This window comes from Mus musculus, chromosome 6 (assembly GCF_000001635.26).
Source record: "Mus musculus strain C57BL/6J chromosome 6, GRCm38.p6 C57BL/6J".
Taxonomy (NCBI): Eukaryota; Metazoa; Chordata; class Mammalia; order Rodentia; family Muridae; genus Mus; species Mus musculus.
In genome coordinates this window covers 115,252,558-115,272,213 of record NC_000072.6, presented here as the reverse complement: position 1 = coordinate 115,272,213, position 19,656 = coordinate 115,252,558, and the positions used below count along the sequence as shown (strand labels likewise).

General features: G+C 44.4%; 1 protein-coding gene across 3 annotated transcripts in view; it reads right to left on the bottom strand.

The window, feature by feature from the left end:
* The window catches only part of Syn2 (synapsin II), a 147,725-nt gene that overhangs the window by 10,413 nt on the left and 117,656 nt on the right, over positions 1-19,656 (bottom strand). For all 3 annotated transcript variants that reach the window (NM_001111015.1, NM_013681.3, NM_001326560.1), the window contains 5 exons: positions 17,989-18,051; positions 17,482-17,624; positions 10,485-10,559; positions 9,590-9,692; positions 8,233-8,382 (listed from right to left, as the gene is read on the bottom strand). In NM_001111015.1, coding sequence (NP_001104485.1) covers positions 8,233-8,382; positions 9,590-9,692; positions 10,485-10,559; positions 17,482-17,624; positions 17,989-18,051 — 534 coding nt within the window. The remainder of the gene's footprint in view (positions 1-8,232; positions 8,383-9,589; positions 9,693-10,484; positions 10,560-17,481; positions 17,625-17,988; positions 18,052-19,656) is intronic.

Sequence of the window (19,656 nt, the reverse complement as noted above, 5' to 3'; positions counted from 1 at the left end):
TCCCCTAGGACTGTCCCTTGCCAGGCTGAGACACTCTGGCTCCTCCCACAAGCCTGCTGTCTGCTAGGGGCTGAGGGCTTATTCCCTGTGGGGTTTGGCTACCACGGGATCTGTCTCCAGTCACCAAGAGCCTCCTGGGATGCTGAATTCCACAGAAGTCTGGCCACTCTGGCGTCACTGCCAAAATTTGGCATATAGCCAGCCCAAGGCAGGACCTCGTGGTCAGCCTGAGCAGCAGAGTTTCTCTCAGGAAGCTGGTTGACTCAAACAGGTAAGAATGTTTAGTCCAGCTCCCGTGGCCAGCTGCACACACACAGGGAGGAGGAAAAGAGCCTTTTAACTGCCTACAAAACAAAGCCCCGTGAAACCGAGCTTATGGAAAGACTGCAAGTGGCTGTCAGTCTGATACCACTGCCTAAACTAATGTGGCTGAAGGTGCATTTGTGTCTTAATGGGGGAGGGGAGCCCTCCCTTCTTGCTTGGTCAAGCCTCCTTAGAAAGCAGTCACCACGCTGGGCACCTCTTTGGAGGGGTCCATTGGTAGGGTCTGTGAAGAGATAGGGGTTGAGAGACTGGAAACACTTTCTTTATGAGATTTGACAAGTTACATCTCTGCATCTTGGCTTCCCCAAATGGTCAGACTACAAGGATTAAACGATGATGTGACCCTGGCAGCACCAGAGTTAGTGTCAATCATGTCAGTGGTAGCCTAGGTAACACTGACTGTCCCACTGTGAGAACTCTTCAACTAGCACCTAGAAAAACTCTGGCCAGAGATACTATATAGGGGATGCAAGTTGTCACAGGCAGATGAGTTCTGCTGGCTCCTTCGTCTCTAGGCTTCCACTAATTCTTTGTGCATTTGAGTTCTTTGGATGACAGAGGTAAGAGATAGCAGTGCAGTCTTGAGGCAAGAAAAGCCCCAGGGCTGCTGGGCCTGAACAGAGATATCCCGAAGGCATAGGGTTTGAGGGACTCCTCGGTGAGGAGAGCAAGCTGCCGCCCATAGAGGTTTGGTAGGCTAATTAATATCCTGCTCTGCTGGGTCTGTGGGGCTTTAGCAATCAAAGGGGCTGGGGGGCAGAAGAGATGAATGTCCCATGAAGCAGCTGGTGAAGTGACAGGTCAAGCATCTGGCTATCAATGGAGGAGAGCAAGTTTCCTCATACGGCACCACGAGTGCCCAGGTTTCCCTTTCTTTCCTTCCCCCTCACAGGCATACCAAAAAGCCCCGGTGCATGGTATTACACAGACCCTTCTGAGCTGGGGGTCAGATGGTCCAGCTCTTCTTAGCAGCCAGGTGACTCTGGATAGGTCATCTTCATTGTCTTTCCTGATATGTCAACACATAAAGAATTACAACCTCCATATCTCACATAAGAGTTTTGAGGCTTAAAAACATCAAATGAGCTTTATAAACTATAAAGTCCTAGCCAGTGAATAATATATGGTAACGCCATTGTTTTTGTTTAAATAAGAGTAAATCTACAGTGTGAGAACTACATGTATCAATGGAAAAGATATTGCTAACTAGTTTCCTGTCATCTTGTGCACACGGAGGGTAGTTCTTGTGTGGGGGATTTGGGGTTGGGTTAGACCATGCCTTCTCTCTATACATCACTGCCTTAGTTTGGGCAAGATCCACTCAATTGCAGATCACTGGCCTGAGAGAGAAACGTAGCCCATGAGGATCTATGGGGGTTTTGCTGAAGGTACATCTAATTTCCCACCCTGTGGCTTTTGTTAGACAGACTGGCAGAGGAGCTCCTATCTAAGTGAGGCCCCAACAGGATGGAAAGCTGAGGAAGGAAAGACATTGAGTGACTCAACTTTTGAGAATTGTTGGCTTAACACCAGCTGCCCCCACCAGGAGGAAGGCCTGTGCTTGCTCAGCATATCTGAGACAGGAAATTGGGAAAGGGTCCCAGGGTCTGGCCCCAGGAAAGGGGCCAGGCCAAGCTCCTTGCTGGCCACGCCACAGAACTATTCTGATCAGCTCCCCCAGGCCTTGCTTCCCCGGTCCAGTACTCCAGGGAGAATGAAGCAGCAGGAAGGAATGTGGTCAGGAGGTTGTAGAGCAAAGGGGACAGTATGTTTTCAGCACCTTGAGACCTTTCAGTTGCCACTGCCCCTTTCCTTCCTCTGCAAGGGTATAAAAGGTATCCAGGAATGAGATGATGCCCCTTCCTTCCCAGGGGAATTACTCTTGGGCAAAGACCACTGCCTGGATAGTGGCCCTTCCATAACCTGAGGACACCAGAAATGGTCCGTGGGGGCCACAAGTCCTATGGGGGCTCTGAGGATCAGGTCACCCTAGGTCAGAATGTCAGTTTTGAGTGATTAAAGATGTCCATGAAAGTAAAGACAATCCCAAAATAACTGGTTTCTCTTAATAGTTCGTTAAGGGATCTAGTCACTGGTGGCTTTATCTGAACCTGCCCCCAATCTCCTGGAGTTCTCAGCTTCTACTCACTGGGGAACACGTTCTCTCAAGCCGGGCCTGCTGTGGGAAGCAGGAAGGCCTTGGTTTGTCCTAACTTTACCTCTTAGAACAAGTGAAACAGTCCTGATATGGGATTGAAGGGATGGTTGTGCCTCTCCCTAATCGTCCAGCCCTGGAGGCTGTTCTCAGAGTGAAGAGATCCCCTCTCATCTTGGTCTCCTTGTACAAGTTCACAGAAAAATTTATCATATATGTATGAGTGTTTGCCTACATATATGTATGGGTGCCGTGTGCATGCTTGGGGCCCACAGAAGTTAGAGAAAAGTATCTTTAATCCTTGCAGATAGCTGTGAGCTAGGAACTAGAGGGGGCCCTCTGCCAGAGCAGCCAGTGCTCCTAAGCACTGAGCCATTGCTCCAACACCTCCCACCCCAGTCCTTTTATTCTAAGTTTTTCCCACTACCTCTCCCAGGTCTGGTGGTTACACTCAGCCTGGAGCACAGTACTCTAGTTCTGGAAGGTTCTGAGAGCTACTTGCCTCATCAGCCCCCACCCATCCTGTCACCACCTCCCCACCCAGTAAGTAGCTTATCCTGCTGAAATCTGAACATTAATGTGACAGTCACATGGTCCCGAGCAGCAGTTGCTGCTCTCAGTATCGGCGAGTTGATTCCTTAATACAAGGTCAAAGCCTGTCTTCCAGCAGATTTGCCTCTGGGACCATTTCTAATCCGTGACGGCATCAGAAAGCTAAAGACATTGAGTCATAGCCTTCTGGAAACAGCTGGTAGTCAACTGAAGCTCCTTTAGCTTATGTTGTTTGGTCTGAGACAGAGGTCCATGTATACTAAGCTAACATCAAATCTGCTGTATAGTGAAGGATGACCCAGAGCTTTTGATTCATATATCTCCACCGAAAGAAGGCTGAGATTACAAGGGAGCCACCACACCTGGCTTATGCCTATGCTGGAGACTGATCCCAAGGCACGCACGCTTGAGTCGTGGTATACAAGTACTCTGCCAGCTGAACTACATCCTCTGTTGCCACAGCTCTCTTACTTTTGTCCATAAAGTAGATGAGCCACAAGCCCCAACATCCTGGCCTCTCCTCTCAGTTGGAATCCATCCTGTTATATTACCACCCTTGGACTAGAAGCAACATTCAGTGTGTTTTCTGATCAGTTCAGGCAGTGAGAGAGAGAGAGCGAGCTTCACTTTTTCCCAGATGCACATCAATGCAGGTCAATGCTTCCCAAGGCCTGGTCTTAAACTTGGTCTCTATGGACCTCATCCACAAGCCAAACAGGGAGCTGGTAAAATATATAACAATGGGGTGCCAGAGAAAGACCAGGACCAGATTCACTGAATCAGCACCTGAAATTCTGGCCACCTGAAGGTGGGAGTCTAGGAAGCAGCTCCAGCTCTCCGCAGCCCCAGCTTCAGGCCTGTCTCAGATCCTGGTGATTCATCTCACACTTCTCAGGGGTTTCTCAATTGTCAAGCTGTTCTTGACATAGTCAGTGGTCCTGGGTACTAGGTTTTTCCTAAGCCCTAGAGATGGAAGCAGTAAGCAAGTTTCTACTCTAAATGACTGAGTATGTTTGGGGGATGGGACAGCAGGGGTACCAGGCAAAAGGCTAAGTATGAACCACAGAGGCTCTGCAATCATTGGCCACAAGGTGTCACTGCCACCCTGAGAACAGCATACCACTGTAGAGGTTTCATTGCATGGGACAGCCTGGAGGTTAATATTCCAGCCAGGCTGAGACCTAGTCATTGACAGCCAAATGGAGCTTTGTTGTTGACCGCTCGCTCTGCTTTTGGTGATGTGGTCAATGCCTCCCTGACTCTTGGGAGGATGCACAGTGGTTAGCTAGCTTATGTTTTCCAAGTCACAGTTCTGTCCTGGTCCTCTTCTATATTACTGGGCAAAGAGCAAATCATGGGGCTATGTGATTCAAGCTGTAAGTTCTTTCTCATTCAGCCTGTGGTTGCATGGTCACAAATGAAGCTAACAAGAGTGGCTTGGGTGAGGAGTGGCATACATGACACATGCAGGGGTTTGGCAGGAGATGTGACATGTAGGCTGGGACCCAGGCAATGATTCTTGATTTATAGCTCTTCTGTTTGCATGCTACCAAGGGTCCCTTAGGATCCTGACATTAATCCCAAATAGGATGAGAGGGCCATCAAAGGTGCTGATTACAAATGGGGACACATCATCAGTCATGTTCTGTGTCACCTACAGGGGCAGAGGTAGCATAAGAAAAGCAAGTTAGGATAGGAATTCAGTAACAGGTCATTATAAATGACAAAGGTAAACTATTCCTAAATGCAGAGGTATTAAAATTAGATTTATATTTGTTATTGTAGTTTACCTTTTCTACAGACAACAGAGTGCAACTTGGGCAAACTGCTCTCAACCACCTTTTTTAGAGCACCTGTGATGTTCAGTCATGTGCTGCATAACAATATTTAGGTCAATGATTGGCCACATATATGCTGGTGGGCTCATGAAATCACATCGCCTAGTGATGGCCTCTTAGTTTGTCTAGGCCTGCACTGTACTGATGAAGTCACATGAGATCCCACCTGGAGAGCCCTGTGTGACTATAGTCAGTGGCTGCTAGATTCTGGATGCTTTCTAAGCCCTTTAGATGAAATGATGAGCAGATTCCTGTTTACAAAGAGCTTGCATCCTGGCAGGAGTGAAGAACAAACAAAGAGGGAAGAACAATCTCTCCTGATAGAAAGTAGAAAACCACAACTCCAGGAGGAGAGGCAGCAGCTGCTGAGCAGGCGGCATCTTTGGATGATTGAAGAATGTTAGTTATACTGTGGTGAAAGTTTCTTTACCAAAACAGTGAGCCGTGCCAAAAACAAAAGAGGGAAATCATTTTAGGGAGAGGCTACAAGAGAGGCATAGGCCATTGAGATCGGCATTGCTACGACAGGAACACAAAATGTAAGAGGGCACGTGGGCGAAAGGTAAGTGAGAACCTATGTAAACAGCCTGGGGAAATTTAGGCAAAGGGTGTTGGTGGAAAAGCAAGAACTGTGTGATTCACAGTGGACCCCTTAGACCGCATGTATCAGTTTGCCATCTAGGGTGGGAGGGATGTGTGGATAGCTCAATCGGATCAGTTAGGCTTAGGTAATGAATTCCCAGCAATGACTCTGAACAGTGACGCTCAGGTGACCCTTCTGATTGGTGATATCCCTGAGATATTACCAATGGATGCAGGGAAAGAGATATACTCCAGGGGCAACAGAAGCTTGCTTTTAGACCTTCTCAGATTCTTCACTATGCATTTTCCTGTGGCTTGGTTTTGATCAGAATTGTTTTCCACAACATGCAGTGACTGTGAGTATAATTTTCAGTGAGTTCCTGGATGCCTGCAGAGTTCTATTAGAATTCCAGAACTTTCAGTTGATGTCAGAAGGGAAGATGGTCTTACTGCGTAATGTCCTCTATTAAAGTTAACTAGGCCTTAGTGAGACATTGTGCAGGACTATGCCCTCAGACTTTGTGGTCTGGCCAACTGCAGGTGACCCTGGTATTGGATGGGATCCAGAAATCACCCATTTAACTCCATTTTACAAGTGAGGAAACAGTCTGGAGAGGCTGGGAGGGAGGGTGTGTCATAACAGGGGAGTATCCTGGTTGCCAGTGTGCTCTGCTGAGATGCTTACACTGAAAATACTTATTGTTTGTTTTTAAAAGGGGGAATATTATGGTTTGGATATGATTTGGGTGTTGTCCCCTTAGGGTTCCTGTGCTGAAATTAAGCCTGCAATGTGATTAACTGGTTATCATTAACTATTTACAGAGGCATTCTAGGATCTGGAAGGAATACTGGGACACAAACATCTTGATTTCATTACATTTACAAAATTATAAAATTTAACCACTAAGTAATTTGCCAGAGCCAGATGTCAGAAAAAGGGAAATGCTCACCAGCAGTAATAGATGGTGTGACACTGCACAATGCCACCCTCAACTTGGACATCCCAGAGAGTGAGAGCCAACCTCTGTCACCCAGAAGCTCCCATTTTCTGTACAATCGATGAGGATGGAAATATTCCACTCCTTCCCCCCAAATTATTTATGTCTCACTGTAGAGATCTGGTTGGTCTGGCATTCAATTTATATACTAGCAGAGATCTGCCTGCCTCTGCCTCTCCATTGCTGTGATTAAAGGCATATGCCACTGGGCCTGGCTCCAGAGAAAATTTTAGAGCACAAAAGATACTTAGATTGGATTGCCCACAAGAGAGGAATAAACAGACCCAGAAAGGGGCTTAACTTATCAACTGCCACATTATTTCAATTTAATCAATTTGGGTGAAAAGTTTGGTGAAAATATTTATTGTACATCATGTTTTTACCTACCTTAAAAGGTATATATACTACTGACTAAAAATAACAAATCTTTTGGCAATTCAGGTTCATTCCCCTGAATATCAATGTTTCTATCTACAATTCTGCAATGCTCAAGTGTTTAGGGTAATTAGCCTCTACCCTAAATAACCCAGCCTGATTTTCCCTGCCAGGTATAAACTTTCAGCCCTTTATTCGTTCTCACTGAGGGATTTCTAGAAGGCTGCTGGCTTGCTCGTGAGTGCAGTGCAGTCTTGGATGGTACTCGCTCATCTCCACACAACATGCCAATGCTTCTCCAAGCCTCAGACTGTGGGATCCAAATCCAGACCGTACTTCTTGCCTATGCGTCCTTCCCGGTGCTTCATGTTGTTCTGCCTTATCTGAGGGCTTTTTCTTTTTCTCTTAATTCTCATAAAACTCTAGGGATATGGGCCATGGTTACCTTATCTTAACTGTTGCTATGAACCTTTTCCAAGGTCAGAAAGCCAACAGATTCAGGTTTACAATTCACACTTGATGTTCATTTCAAAATGGACACTCTACACTATTCTATTTCTATTTCTATCCCTATAACTCTTTCAAGTTAAATTTTGAAGGATAAGTTTCTAAGAGAATTCTAACAAAAATGGCAAAACCTACGCTTCATTAAAGGAAAGTGATTCCTCACAAAGTCACACAGATGTTTACGGGGAAAGTTCACTAAGACTCAGTTCTTTGATTCACTGTTAACATTCCTACTACCCTAATATATAAAAGCTTAGTGGAGAGAATCATGGAGATATTTATGAAAAATGAGATATCTCCCTCATGGACTCAGAACTTCAAGTCTGAGGTCTTATCTATCCTTTGGATTGTTACAGAGCTCCTGAGCCTAATGTTCTACAGAGGTTTATGTAGATTTTCCAGTAAAGCTGAACCTGACTGATGGGAGTCGTGTATCACACAAACTGAGAACAGTCAACTTCTCTCCCACAGGAACAAAAAGAGATTTCTATTTAAATTTACCTGTCAGTCTCCCCCCACAAGAGGGGACTGACTTTTCCCTTCTTCTACTCAGAAAAATTCTACCCCACACCTGGATGTCCCACAGAGATCCCCTAGTTCAAAACAAGACACCCTGAGTCATAGGCGAAATGGGACGTAGCTCCCTGGAGTCTTTGAGTTCAGGGTGAAGATCTACTACCCTGTCTCTGCATGGTTCTGAAGCTAATACTGCAGACTGCTGAAGGGCGAGGGAGGGGAGCTTTAAAGGGGATACTTGAAGATAACCCAGAGGGGACGGAACCAGAGAGAAGGAAGAGATAGAACTGTGGATCCCAGCACGTATCTGACCTCTGCTTCCTCCTACAGTCACAGTGTCTGGAGCAGAGGCTCATGACTGCTGGGACTCTTTGCAGTTCCTTACCTGTGGCTGTTGGGTGGTTAAAGGTCTCTGTGGAGACAGGGCAGGAGTCCTGGACAATAGCTGGTTCATCTTGCTGATGACTAGATCAGTGATGAGTTGTCTGTCCTCCACTTGGTGTTCCCCAATCAATGGCATGCTGCAGTCCATGACCTAATGGAAGATGTGACCAGGTGAGGAAGAAGTCTAGAAATGTAAAGGCCCTTATGCAGTGTGGGAACAAGTACAGTTTAAGTCAGCAAAGTGTATTGGTTAGCTAGAATGGTGTTCCTCAGCAGAGACAGGAACCGTTTGTTTCTGCTGCAAACATCTGCCATGACCACTTTCCTTTCTCTCCTCCTGGACCAGGGTTCTGAGATGCTAACTACTGGGAGTAAGAAGAAGAAGAAGAAAATCAAGGAGAGGGCATGGCCTGGGGCTGAAATCTCACAGGGAGAGGAGCAGGAAGGGAATGCCGTAAGAGCAGGCAGTTTTCATCCTTTGATATTTCAGTCTGTCTCCAAACACGCTATGCTCATTAACCGGCCTGACTCCTGTCCTTGCTCCTGGCCAGTACAGTTTCTCTGCTTGCCACTCATCTTGATTCTTCCTGTATCTGGGGCAATGTGTCCTTTAGGAAATGTCCACTTTAGAAGACTCAAAGATTCTGGGGTCCAACTCTCATTTGCAGAGGATAAACAGGCTTACCAGAGAGGGTGATATGGTTATTGAGAAAGCTCCACGCTAAGCAGGCCATGGAGTGAATTTTGAATCTAAAGCCCACTTTGGCCTCCTGATCCTGGTATTCTGAAACACCAATTCCTTTAGAGCCAGGAAGATTGAGCTCTGTGAGGTGGCAGAGTGCTGTTCATACTGCCATAGCTTTCTCTTTATCAGGAGAAAAGAAAGTTAGCCAAGCTTGCTTAGGGGATCAGGCAGAGTACAGTATCTCCAAGGCTAAGAGATGTTAAAAAGAACCACCTGCATCCAGGTGCCCAAGTTGACACTGATTCACCCTGTGGCCATAAGCACACATTCACAGTAGAGAGGGTCCATTTCCTCACTTACTAAAGTGAGTACGTTGCACTGAACAATTCTCAAAGATGGCTTTCTCAGAATAAACAAATGATGCAGTCACTACGATGTTCCTATAAGAAGGTAGGCTGGGGACCAGGACCTAGATGTGCGATCTGTTGCTCATTGTGTGGTTTGGCCCACAGCTCTCTATTTGGAGAGGAAGCTTGCTATGCAGATCTGCCATCTTGGACCGTCATGGAGGACTCCAAACGTAGTATGGGATGCTCACACAATGTTTAAACCAAGATTCTGCTCTCAGCCTGGGTGTCCCTACATATTGATCTGTTCTTTGGGACAGACTTACCTCAAAAATGTAGTCTTTGCCATCTTTGCCATGCACGGCTTTGACTGCACAGATGTCCAGGCCACCAAACATTTCAGAGCAGGCATCTACCCAGAGCTTGTACCTGGAGGGGATAGGAAGGTGTCCTGAGTCTAAGACATTAAGCTCCCATCAAACCTACACTTTTGGTAAGGTCTTTTTGCCCCAACCTTTCCCATCTCTCACCTCCATTCATCTGCCCCTTCCTCTATTCCACCAAGTCTGGTCCCTATTTATGGTGCCTCCCCTGAATCTATCAGTATTTCTTTATTTTTATTTTTTGAGACAGGGTTTCTCTGTGTAGCCCTGGCTTTCCTGGAACTCAGTTTGTAGACCAGGCTGGCCTCGAACTCAGAAATCCACCTGCCTCTGCCTCCCAAGTGCTGAGATTAAAGGCGTGCACCACCACCACCTGGCCTTTATAAATAAATCTTTTACTTATATGAGTATACTGTAGCTGTCTTCAGACAGACCAGAAGAGAGCATCAGATCCCATCACAGATGGTTGGGAGCCACCATGTGGTTGCTGGGAATTGAACTTAGGACCTCTGGAAGAGCAGTCAGTGCTCTTAACCCCAGAGCCATCTCTCCAGCTCCTATCAGTATTTCTAAGCCCAGACTTAGACCTCACCTTGTCCAGAAGGCCTTCCAGCCCTTGCTATTATTTCTTTATGGGAGCTTCCATGGTACATAACCTTTATCTCTGTAATAGCATTTGATTTGGCCCTGTCTGATCTGGTTTACTGGCTGTCAGAGCATCTGTGTTTTATTTTTCTTGTCTACACAGAGCCTCCCTCCCTTCAGATGTTGCTTATTTCTAATGCGTCTTTACCAGCAGAGGCCTTCCTATATGAAAGGATGAAGATCTCTTACTCACCGGTCCGACATGGCAATTTGCTCCAGCATCGCCGAGCCAGTGTTTGTCTTCCAGTTCCCTGAGATGGATGTCCTCCTAAAACAAGCCCCCACCAGGAAAGGACAGGCTGTCAGCCACACCAGGAAAGTACAGGAATTCCAGAACTGCAGATCACCGGATCACCCCTGCATCCCCTACCAGAATTCCTCTGAGAAGCCAATGGGTCTATTTGTTGGGCCTAGAGTCACCTATGATGCCTGTGATTCTCTCAACAAAGGCCTATCTCAGACAGCTCTGGCTCCATGGAGCCTGTCCCAATTTATTCAACCAAAGGGGCTCTTGCTCTATTTTAAACCCCTACAAAACTACCTATACCTTACTGGGAATCCTCGATCTACTTTTTCCTTAGCTATTTGAGCCGAGTTGAAAGCCAAAACTTGCCCACAACTATGTCAAAGTTTTGGGGTACTCTGCCTTATACAGCTAGTAGCCTGTCTACAATTTGGACTGACTCGGAGCACTTCATGAATAGAATCCCACTAGCTCTCGTGAGTATCTCCCACAATCTTTACCTGGACATTCTTTTAATGGTTACCCTCTGAGGGTCTCTACAATAGTAGCAGTTTGACCCTGATGAGTCAGTTTCCCCTTTGGGCTTGTTTAGCTATCAAATAACTGACATACCAAGAACCAACTTTTGCCATGTTGTGCTTCACTCATGAAGTGGTTCTATCCGACCACCTCACAGTTTAAATAGAACCAACTAGTCCTGGCTGCGTAGGAGGTGGATGACCAGATTTCTGGATCTGGATTTGCCCTTGACTGGCTGGGTGACCTACAGGTCACTCTACCTCTCTGACCCTGTCTTGTCTATGAACACAGGGTTGTCAGGAGGACCAACTAGACAGGCTTAGGTAAAGAGAGCTATTTTTATTGCTTAAGTTATCAGCCTTCAGTTGATAACCCAATCAGGAGGGAGGACAGAAATCCCCTTTTACTATGGACACTCAGAGCCAGTACACGCTGTCTTTGGCACTCAGCACTATGTGGAGGGTGCTGGTGCCAGCTTCCAGGTATTTTCTCCCTGATGAACTGATTCCAGACACTAAAAATCCCACAAGCACAGGCAGTTTTTCAGAGCTTTACAGCGATGCAGAATGAACTAATGGAATGACAATAACCCTCACACTTGAACAGCGTGAAATGCTTTCCAAAGTGCACCTCACTAACCCCACCCCAGCCCCTAGGACTGAAGGTAGAATGTTGTCCAGCTTTACAGATAAGGAGAATAAGACTCAGAAGACTATGTCTGTGGCTGCATATTTAGTCAAAACAGATACGAGATCTTTAAAAGTCTAGGTATTTTGGTTCCTAGCTAGTGATAGGAACCAAGTTGGTTCCAGTGTGCTATCCTTTCCTATATCCACTACCCAGCTCAGAAATGAATCAAGATTCTCTAAAGCTAAATTGTACCATGGATCAATAGCACTTAACAGATATCTACAGAATAGTCCATCAGCAGATAACTCCGACTCTCAGAGCCCATGAAACCTCTCAAATAAAGCCCACAGAGGCCACTAAAGCAATCCTTAACAGAAACAAACAAAAATGAAAGAATTCCTTATTTCTTATCAGACTAAAGTGGAATAAAACTAAAAATCAAAAGCAAGAGAAATCAACAATTACATGACAAATGAACAATGCACTTTGGAATGAATATCGGCTCACTGAAGCAATCATAGAAAAAACTAAAGACTTCCTAGAATCAAATGAAAATGAGAGCACAGCTGCTAAAAGCTCAGAGACACAGCTAAGAGAGCTGAGAGAAATGCATGGAGCTAAAGTCCTGATGTTACAAACAAACAGACAAAAAACCATTAGCTAGGTCTCAAGTAAATAGCCTGATGATGTACCTCAAGACCCCAGAAAACAAGGAGTCAAACCCAAAATGTAGCAACTGGGAAGAACAAAGATTAGGGTAGGAATTTTAAAAATAGAGACTAAAAGAATAGTACATAGAACCATAAATTTAAAACTTGGCTTTTTGAAAAGCACTAAGCAGAAGAAATAGAAGACCTCAAACAACAAAAGTAGAGATGAAAAGGTGGTCATGACAAGAGGCTCTAACGATAGCCAGGAACCATTAGAGAATATTTTGAAATCTTTACTCTAAAAAGCTAAAAATCTAGAAAAATGAACAAATTTCTAAATGAACATATGGCCAGCTAAAATTAAATAAAAAAATATAAATATTGTAAACAGACTCATAACAAGCAACATGATTGAAGCAGTAATTAAGTATAATTAGAAAGAAAAACAAGGACCAGATGGAGTCACTGGTGAATTCTATAAAAATTTTAAGAAAGACCTGAAATCAATACTTGCAAAACTCACAAAAATGGGAAGGAAAGGGTTGTTAAAATTTTTCTCTATTATACAAAACTAGATAGCCATACCAGGTAAGAACACAAAAAAGGGAAAACTTTAGACCTATTTCACTGATAGATATTAGATGAAAAAATTCTCAATAAAATACTAAAGTAAATTCAAGAATACATTAAGAGGGGCTGGCAAGATGGCTTAGCTGACAAAAGTGCCTGCCATGAAGACTAATGTCCTGAGTTTGAGTCCTAGGTCCCATATGGAAAGAGCCAACTCCCACAACTTGTTCTCTGACTTCTGTGCCTACACTGTGGCATGCACACACATACATATACTCAGTTGTGCTACTGTACACACTTGTTCACACACATGTGATAAAACAATTTAAAGATACAAAAATGATACATCAAGGTCAAGTTGGGTTCAATCTAGAAATGTAACATTGGTTCATTGTACAAAAATAAAAATTTTTTAAAGTACCATATAAGTGGATTTAGTGGCAGAAGATGCATGACTCTCTCAATAGACACAGAGATGGTATTCGATAAAGTTCAACATGGTAAAATTCAGAAGAAACGAGAGACCAATGGAAGACACCTCAGCATTAAGAGACCACAAGCATTTTCTAAGTGGGGAAAGCTGAGAGCTTTTCACCTACAATCTGGAGTAAGACAGGATGCCTACTCTCTCCACTCTCAGTCAACAGAGTGCTCAAATTCTTAACTAAAACATTGAAACAAGCCACAAACAAAATATGATGGACACAAACAAGACAGGAAGAAGTCAGTCTATTCCTGTCTGCAGATTACTTGGTTCTATACATGAAAGACCCTATGGACTCCACCAGAAAACTCTTAGATTCTGATAAGCATTTTCAGGAAAGTTGCAGAATACAAAGTCAACATACAGAAATCAGCAGCTTCTCTGTCTATTAATAATTAACCTGGCAAGAAAGAAGTTAGACAAAATATATAAATATCTTATTTATAACAGCTTAAATAAATTAAAATAAGATACCTAGGAATAAAATTGATGAGGAAACATGAGAGACTTCTACAGTGAAAACTTTGAGACACTGAAGAAAAGTGTTCAAGAAGACACTAGACTATTGAAAGACCTCTGATAGCCATAGGTTGATAATATTGTTAAATGGTTACATTATCAAAAGTGGTATACACAGTCAATACAACCCTATCAAAATTCCAATAACATTCCTCACAGTAGAAAAGAGCAATCCTACTATTCATAAGGAAACAGAAAAGACCTTGGATAACAAAAGAACTACTACACAGAAAGAAGAGTGCTGGAGGTACACAATGCCTGATCTCAAAGTATTCTACAGAGCCATAGGAATGAAGACAACATGGTATTAGCACAAAAACAGACGTGTAGACCAATGGAACAGAACAAAGGATCCAATTATACTATGGATCAATAGCAGTTAACAAACAAACAAAGCCATGAGGTGCCAAAAACATACACCAAAAAAAAAAAAATCTTCTTAGATAAATGGTAATGGAAAGCTGGTTAATCACTAAGAAATTATTAGATGTATGTCTCTCCGTGTGAGCAGAAATCTATTTAAAACGGTCCAAAGACCTTAGTATAAAACCTGGAAATGCTAGAGGGAAAGCAAGAAGAGCTTTCTGAAAAGGACTCCAGCAGCGGAGGAAATAACCTAAGAACCGAGAAATGTGATTGCGTGGAATGAAAACAGCTGCTGGGGCCAAACGACGGCTCAGTGGGTAAGGCACTGGCACCAAGCCTGACAGCCTCAGTTTGATCCCCAGAACCCACACAGTGGAAGGAGATAACAGATCCCTGCAAGTTATCGTCTAATGTCCACATGGATACCACGCTGTGCACAGTGTGAAAGTTTCTCCACAAACTAAAATTAGAAATATCGAGTGGCCCAGTTCTCCTACCTCTGGATACACCCACACACCCCCACACACACCCACACACACACACCCTAAGTATTTTAAGTCCTATGGCAGCGATACCTGCACATCCTTGTTACTACTTCACTACCCTCAACAGCCAGGAAATAGAACAGGTGAATGGATGAAGAAAACACGGTGCACACACAGTGGAATTTTATTCAGCTACAAAGAAAACTGATATCATGACATTTGCAGGAAAATGGATGCAGGAACTAGAAATTATGTTAAACAAAGCAACCCAGATTCACTCAAACACCACATTCTCTCTAATAGAGAGAGTTTATATTCTAATATTTATATGTGTGTATATTTGCATATGGGGTTTAAGTCATGAAACTAGAAAGGGGGCCACGGGAAGAGGAAAATGGACCTTGGGATGGGAAGGAAAGAAAAAAAGGTAGAATATATGTGCTATAAAAGTAGAGGGGGGATATTGGAAGGAGGGATGGGGGAGGCAGAGGCCTGGAGTGGGGGTGGGGAAGCTCAACAAAAGCAAAGCATGTACAAAAATGATGCCATGAAACCCATTACTGTGAACGCTCATTATGAAAAGTAATGATGGTGTAGTGGCGCACGTCTTTAATCCCAGCATTCGGGAGGCAGACGCCGGTGGATCTCTGAGTTCAAGACTAGCCTGGTCTACAGAGTGAATTCCAGGGCAGCTAGGGCTACACAGAGACATTCTATCAAGAGAAGGGAGACAGAGACAGAGACAGAGAGCCGAAGAATGAAAGGCCCCAAGAACAGCTTAAAGTCCTCTGTTGATAGTGGGCTGGGAGGAACACCTTTTCATCAAATAGTGCTGTTGGGGAATTTCCAGGGGAAGACTGCCACACCTAACCTTCTGCTAGGTCCAATCCTGCTCGGAGCAGGAATATAAACAATCCCTCAAAACACTAATGGTCCCTTGTAAAGAAAAACACAAAAAATGTCACCCAAAGCTTTTGTAGTTAGCTACTCTTTTTATCTGTTAGAATCAACCCCCACACCTCTTCTCAGAGATCTGCCTGTCTCTCCTGGCCAGAAATATGCAGTATTTCATCTTTTAACCAATTAAAAACAAACAAACAGCTGTCTTTAATTTTACATAGTTTTAAAGTAGTGCTTAATTCCTTTTTGGAAGCAGGAAAATGATAAACAGTTAAAAATGTTTTGAGAGCAAGAATCTAGTTGACAAAGGTAAAAAATAAATTCTAGACTAGTAGTGGATCCTAGGATAGTATATGTGTTTAGCATGTGAAAGATCCCGTATTAATTTCCCAGTTCCCCAACACCATACCTATGCAGGTATGCACACACACACACACACACACACACACACACACACACACACACACACATATACACACATACACACATACACACACACATACATACACACACACACATACACACATACATACACACACACACACACACACACACACACACACGAGAGAGACAGAGAAAGACAGAGATGGAGAGGAACAAAGACAAAGAGAGAGACACACAGAGAGATCACAACCCAAATCCAAACCTCCCAAATCAGAAAGACACCCCACCACCGTGCTTCAGCTTCTGTCAAGGGTGTCCTACTGCCACACAAGGTGAGAAACAGCAATTTCATGAGTCTCCCACAAGAAACGCATCCTAGAGAAGAGCATGCTTTGTGGGAAAGACTAAAGTGTGGAGCGGGTATGGAAAGGAGTGCAGGGAAGGAGTACTCCCCACCCTCCATCAATGACAAAAAGAAGGGGAAGGGGGACAGTGGGAACAAGGGACATGGCTGAGGGACAGGAAGACATGCAACTTCATGTGTCTTGGGTGGCAGAAATCAAATTTATGTATTAAAAAGGTTCCTTATCTGTAAAGAAAACTTCGCATCTTAACCAACTTTTTAAAAGGCCAAGGATTAATCTAAAACTAGAGCTGTACACTGTTTACATGTGTATGTATGACAGAAGGCCAGGCAAACCCTGAAGTCTTCCGTCTCCCTGACATTACACCTTCCCCTGTGAATGCAGCTATGTGGAGAAGGCCTCTACTAGTGGGAAAGCAAGGCTGTCAGTGTTTGGCAGCATTTCCAAGGCTGGGTGTTTATATCAGGGCCTCAGCTGCTTCTGTGCTCTTGCAGTCTGGTGAAGCACACAGATCCCTCTGGTAGTGTGAAATGTGTAGTGTGTGTAATGTATAAAACGAAGTACATAGGGTCACAAGGTGCACAATCCATTTTTTTTAAAACTATTAAAATAGGCCTTTCTGAGAACACAATGTAGTGGTAGGTTTAACATCTGCCTTGTTTGTTAGAAGAGTAAGGCAGGTTGATTTTACCGACATTTGTCATAACCTATATGACAGTGTGATTCAAGAATTCTTATGACCACCGTTATTGAGAAGGCCCATACACTGCTACTACTGTAGTCTAAAGTCTTTGTTCCTGTCGGTAGACAAAGTAAAATCTAAGTTGAGGCTAATGAAATTGGCTATAATCTTATTTCTCAGACTGCACCTCTGACTTATCAAAAATTCAGGCTAAGAAGCCTTAGAGGCATCCTTTCCTTGCTACTAATTTATGGATCTGATGAGGTTTAACTGAGGTTGCTGGGGACAAATGAACCTGCTGAACACCACCCCACACATATATACAATCACACACACACACACACACACACACACACACACACACACACACACACACTCACACTCACACTCACATGTAGGCCTTGTAGTTGTTGCCAATCTTCTGAACTCGGATGTCATACTTGGCGTCGATGAAGGGTTCTGCCGTGGCATAAGTTTGGGTGAGGGCCACCACACTGGCAATGTCCTGGAAGTCGTAGTGATTTTCCACTTTGACCTAATGGTAATGTAAGGCAGACAAGAGGGGGGACATGTACATTCAATCACTGAGAAGTCAGAGGAACATGGAGGCTCCAAGCCAATCACATAGCTTTGAGAGTGGCAAATCAAGAGCATCCCATCTCCCCAGCAGTTCCATTGGGTGTAGTCCCTTCCCAGAGCCTGGGTCATAAGGTGTTGCACAAGATCTAAGGGGTCAACTGGGTTGCTTATATTCTTCACTGTATAATTAGGCAAAGCCCATGGCTGTCAAGAGACTTGGAGGGGAATCTACTAACATAGGAAGAATAGTCTACAAATGGTCTTGCTGACCAAAATCCCCCTTTGATTCAACCCAGACCACCACAGCCATCCTGCCTTACCTTGCCCATGCCTGAGTGAGCATGGCCAATCTTCACCACCACAGGGAACGTAGGAAGCGTAAGCTGAGAGGAAAAAAGGGAGAAATGGACTGGTCAGCAAGTCTTTTCCCTTTGGAATCCTAAAGTACTTTCCTTGGGAACATCCTGTAAAGAATCAGTGTAGGAGCTAGAGACAGCTCCACAGTTAAGAGAGCTTATAGCTCTTGGACAGTACCTGGGTTTAGTTCTCAGCACCTATACCAGGTGTGTCAGAACCATCTATAACTCCAGCTCCAGGGGATTTGACACCTCTGGCCTCTGCAGACACCTGCATGCACACGGTACATACAAACTCATACATCCATACATATATCTACACAAATTGAAAAAAAATAATTTTGGTCAATTTGTCAAAATACAATGCATGAAATTCCTGGATAATTAATAAAAATATTGAAATAAAATAATTAGTACACCCTACTTGTTTTACACATGGAACCCATAGAATGACAGCAGCGTTCCCAAGGTTACACAGTAGGCTGGAAGCAGAGCTTCCCATCTGATGCACTACATCTCTCTATTTCTGTTTTCTCTGCATTAGATAACCCTGGCAAGACCCCTCACCGCTAAGAAGATTTTTGTTCTTTTTTATTGTTTTTTTTAATTCATGAAAGGGTAAATTTTGCTGTCTGTAAACTGTACTGTAGCCAACCAGAAGTGTTAGGAAATGCACTTTGAGTGCCTTAATGTCCATTTGAAGCATGCACCTCTGACCTCCTCCCGTCGAGTGCCATCTTCCCGGTGCTGACCCTGTCCTCTTCCTCTGTCACACTCTTCACTCCTTGCCAACATCACAGACTTAGTATGCTGAGGCCTATCTCTGTCCAGTTCAGAGTTTGAAGGAGATGGCATAGGGTTTGACATGTTTACCCTTGGGAGACATCCTTAAGAAAGTAAACGCTTTCCCAAAGTAGCCCGGTTTTATCAGAGGAGTGAGATTTAAGGGAACATGGACCCTCCAAAGGCAGGGTGTTGAGCTGCAACGAAACGCAGGCAGAAGTAGCACAGACCCATGGCATGGTGGGGAGAGAGTAGGAAGCCACACTAGCAGGTGAAGATTCCAGTTCTCTCGGCCACTGATCTTCTGCCAGCCACTTCATGGTACTGAGCCTCTCAGCCTTCACATCTGCCAAGTGACAAGGCTGAGCTGATGCTTTTAAGGCCCCTCCAAGAGACAACTCTTGGCCTGAGCTTGACATTAGCCTGGACCTGTCACCTGCCTCTCTCTAACTTCGTTCTCTCCCGAGCCCTTTCTTTTCAAACATCACTATCAAATGTAAAATGAAGAGCGGGACAAATCGTATAGTTCAGTCCTACTTAATGGAGAAAAGAGTTCGGGCCCAGTGAGGCCCAGATCACTAACAGACCCAATGGCAGTCAGAATCAGGATCCAGCCTCCTACCCTCCCCGGGCAGCCATTCCACGAGCTTCTTTTCATTCAAATTCTTGGAGCAGTTTGCTGACAAACAGTGGACAAGGCTTGGGTCACAATGAGTGCCTGGCTTGTTTGCTAAGCGGCTCCACCTTCTGCAACATGGCAGTCTCCACTGGGCAATGATGTGCAGTAGGCGCTCTGAGGTCCAAAGTTTGCCCTGAGCTACAGGACACCCCTGTTTTAAGCTCCACAGA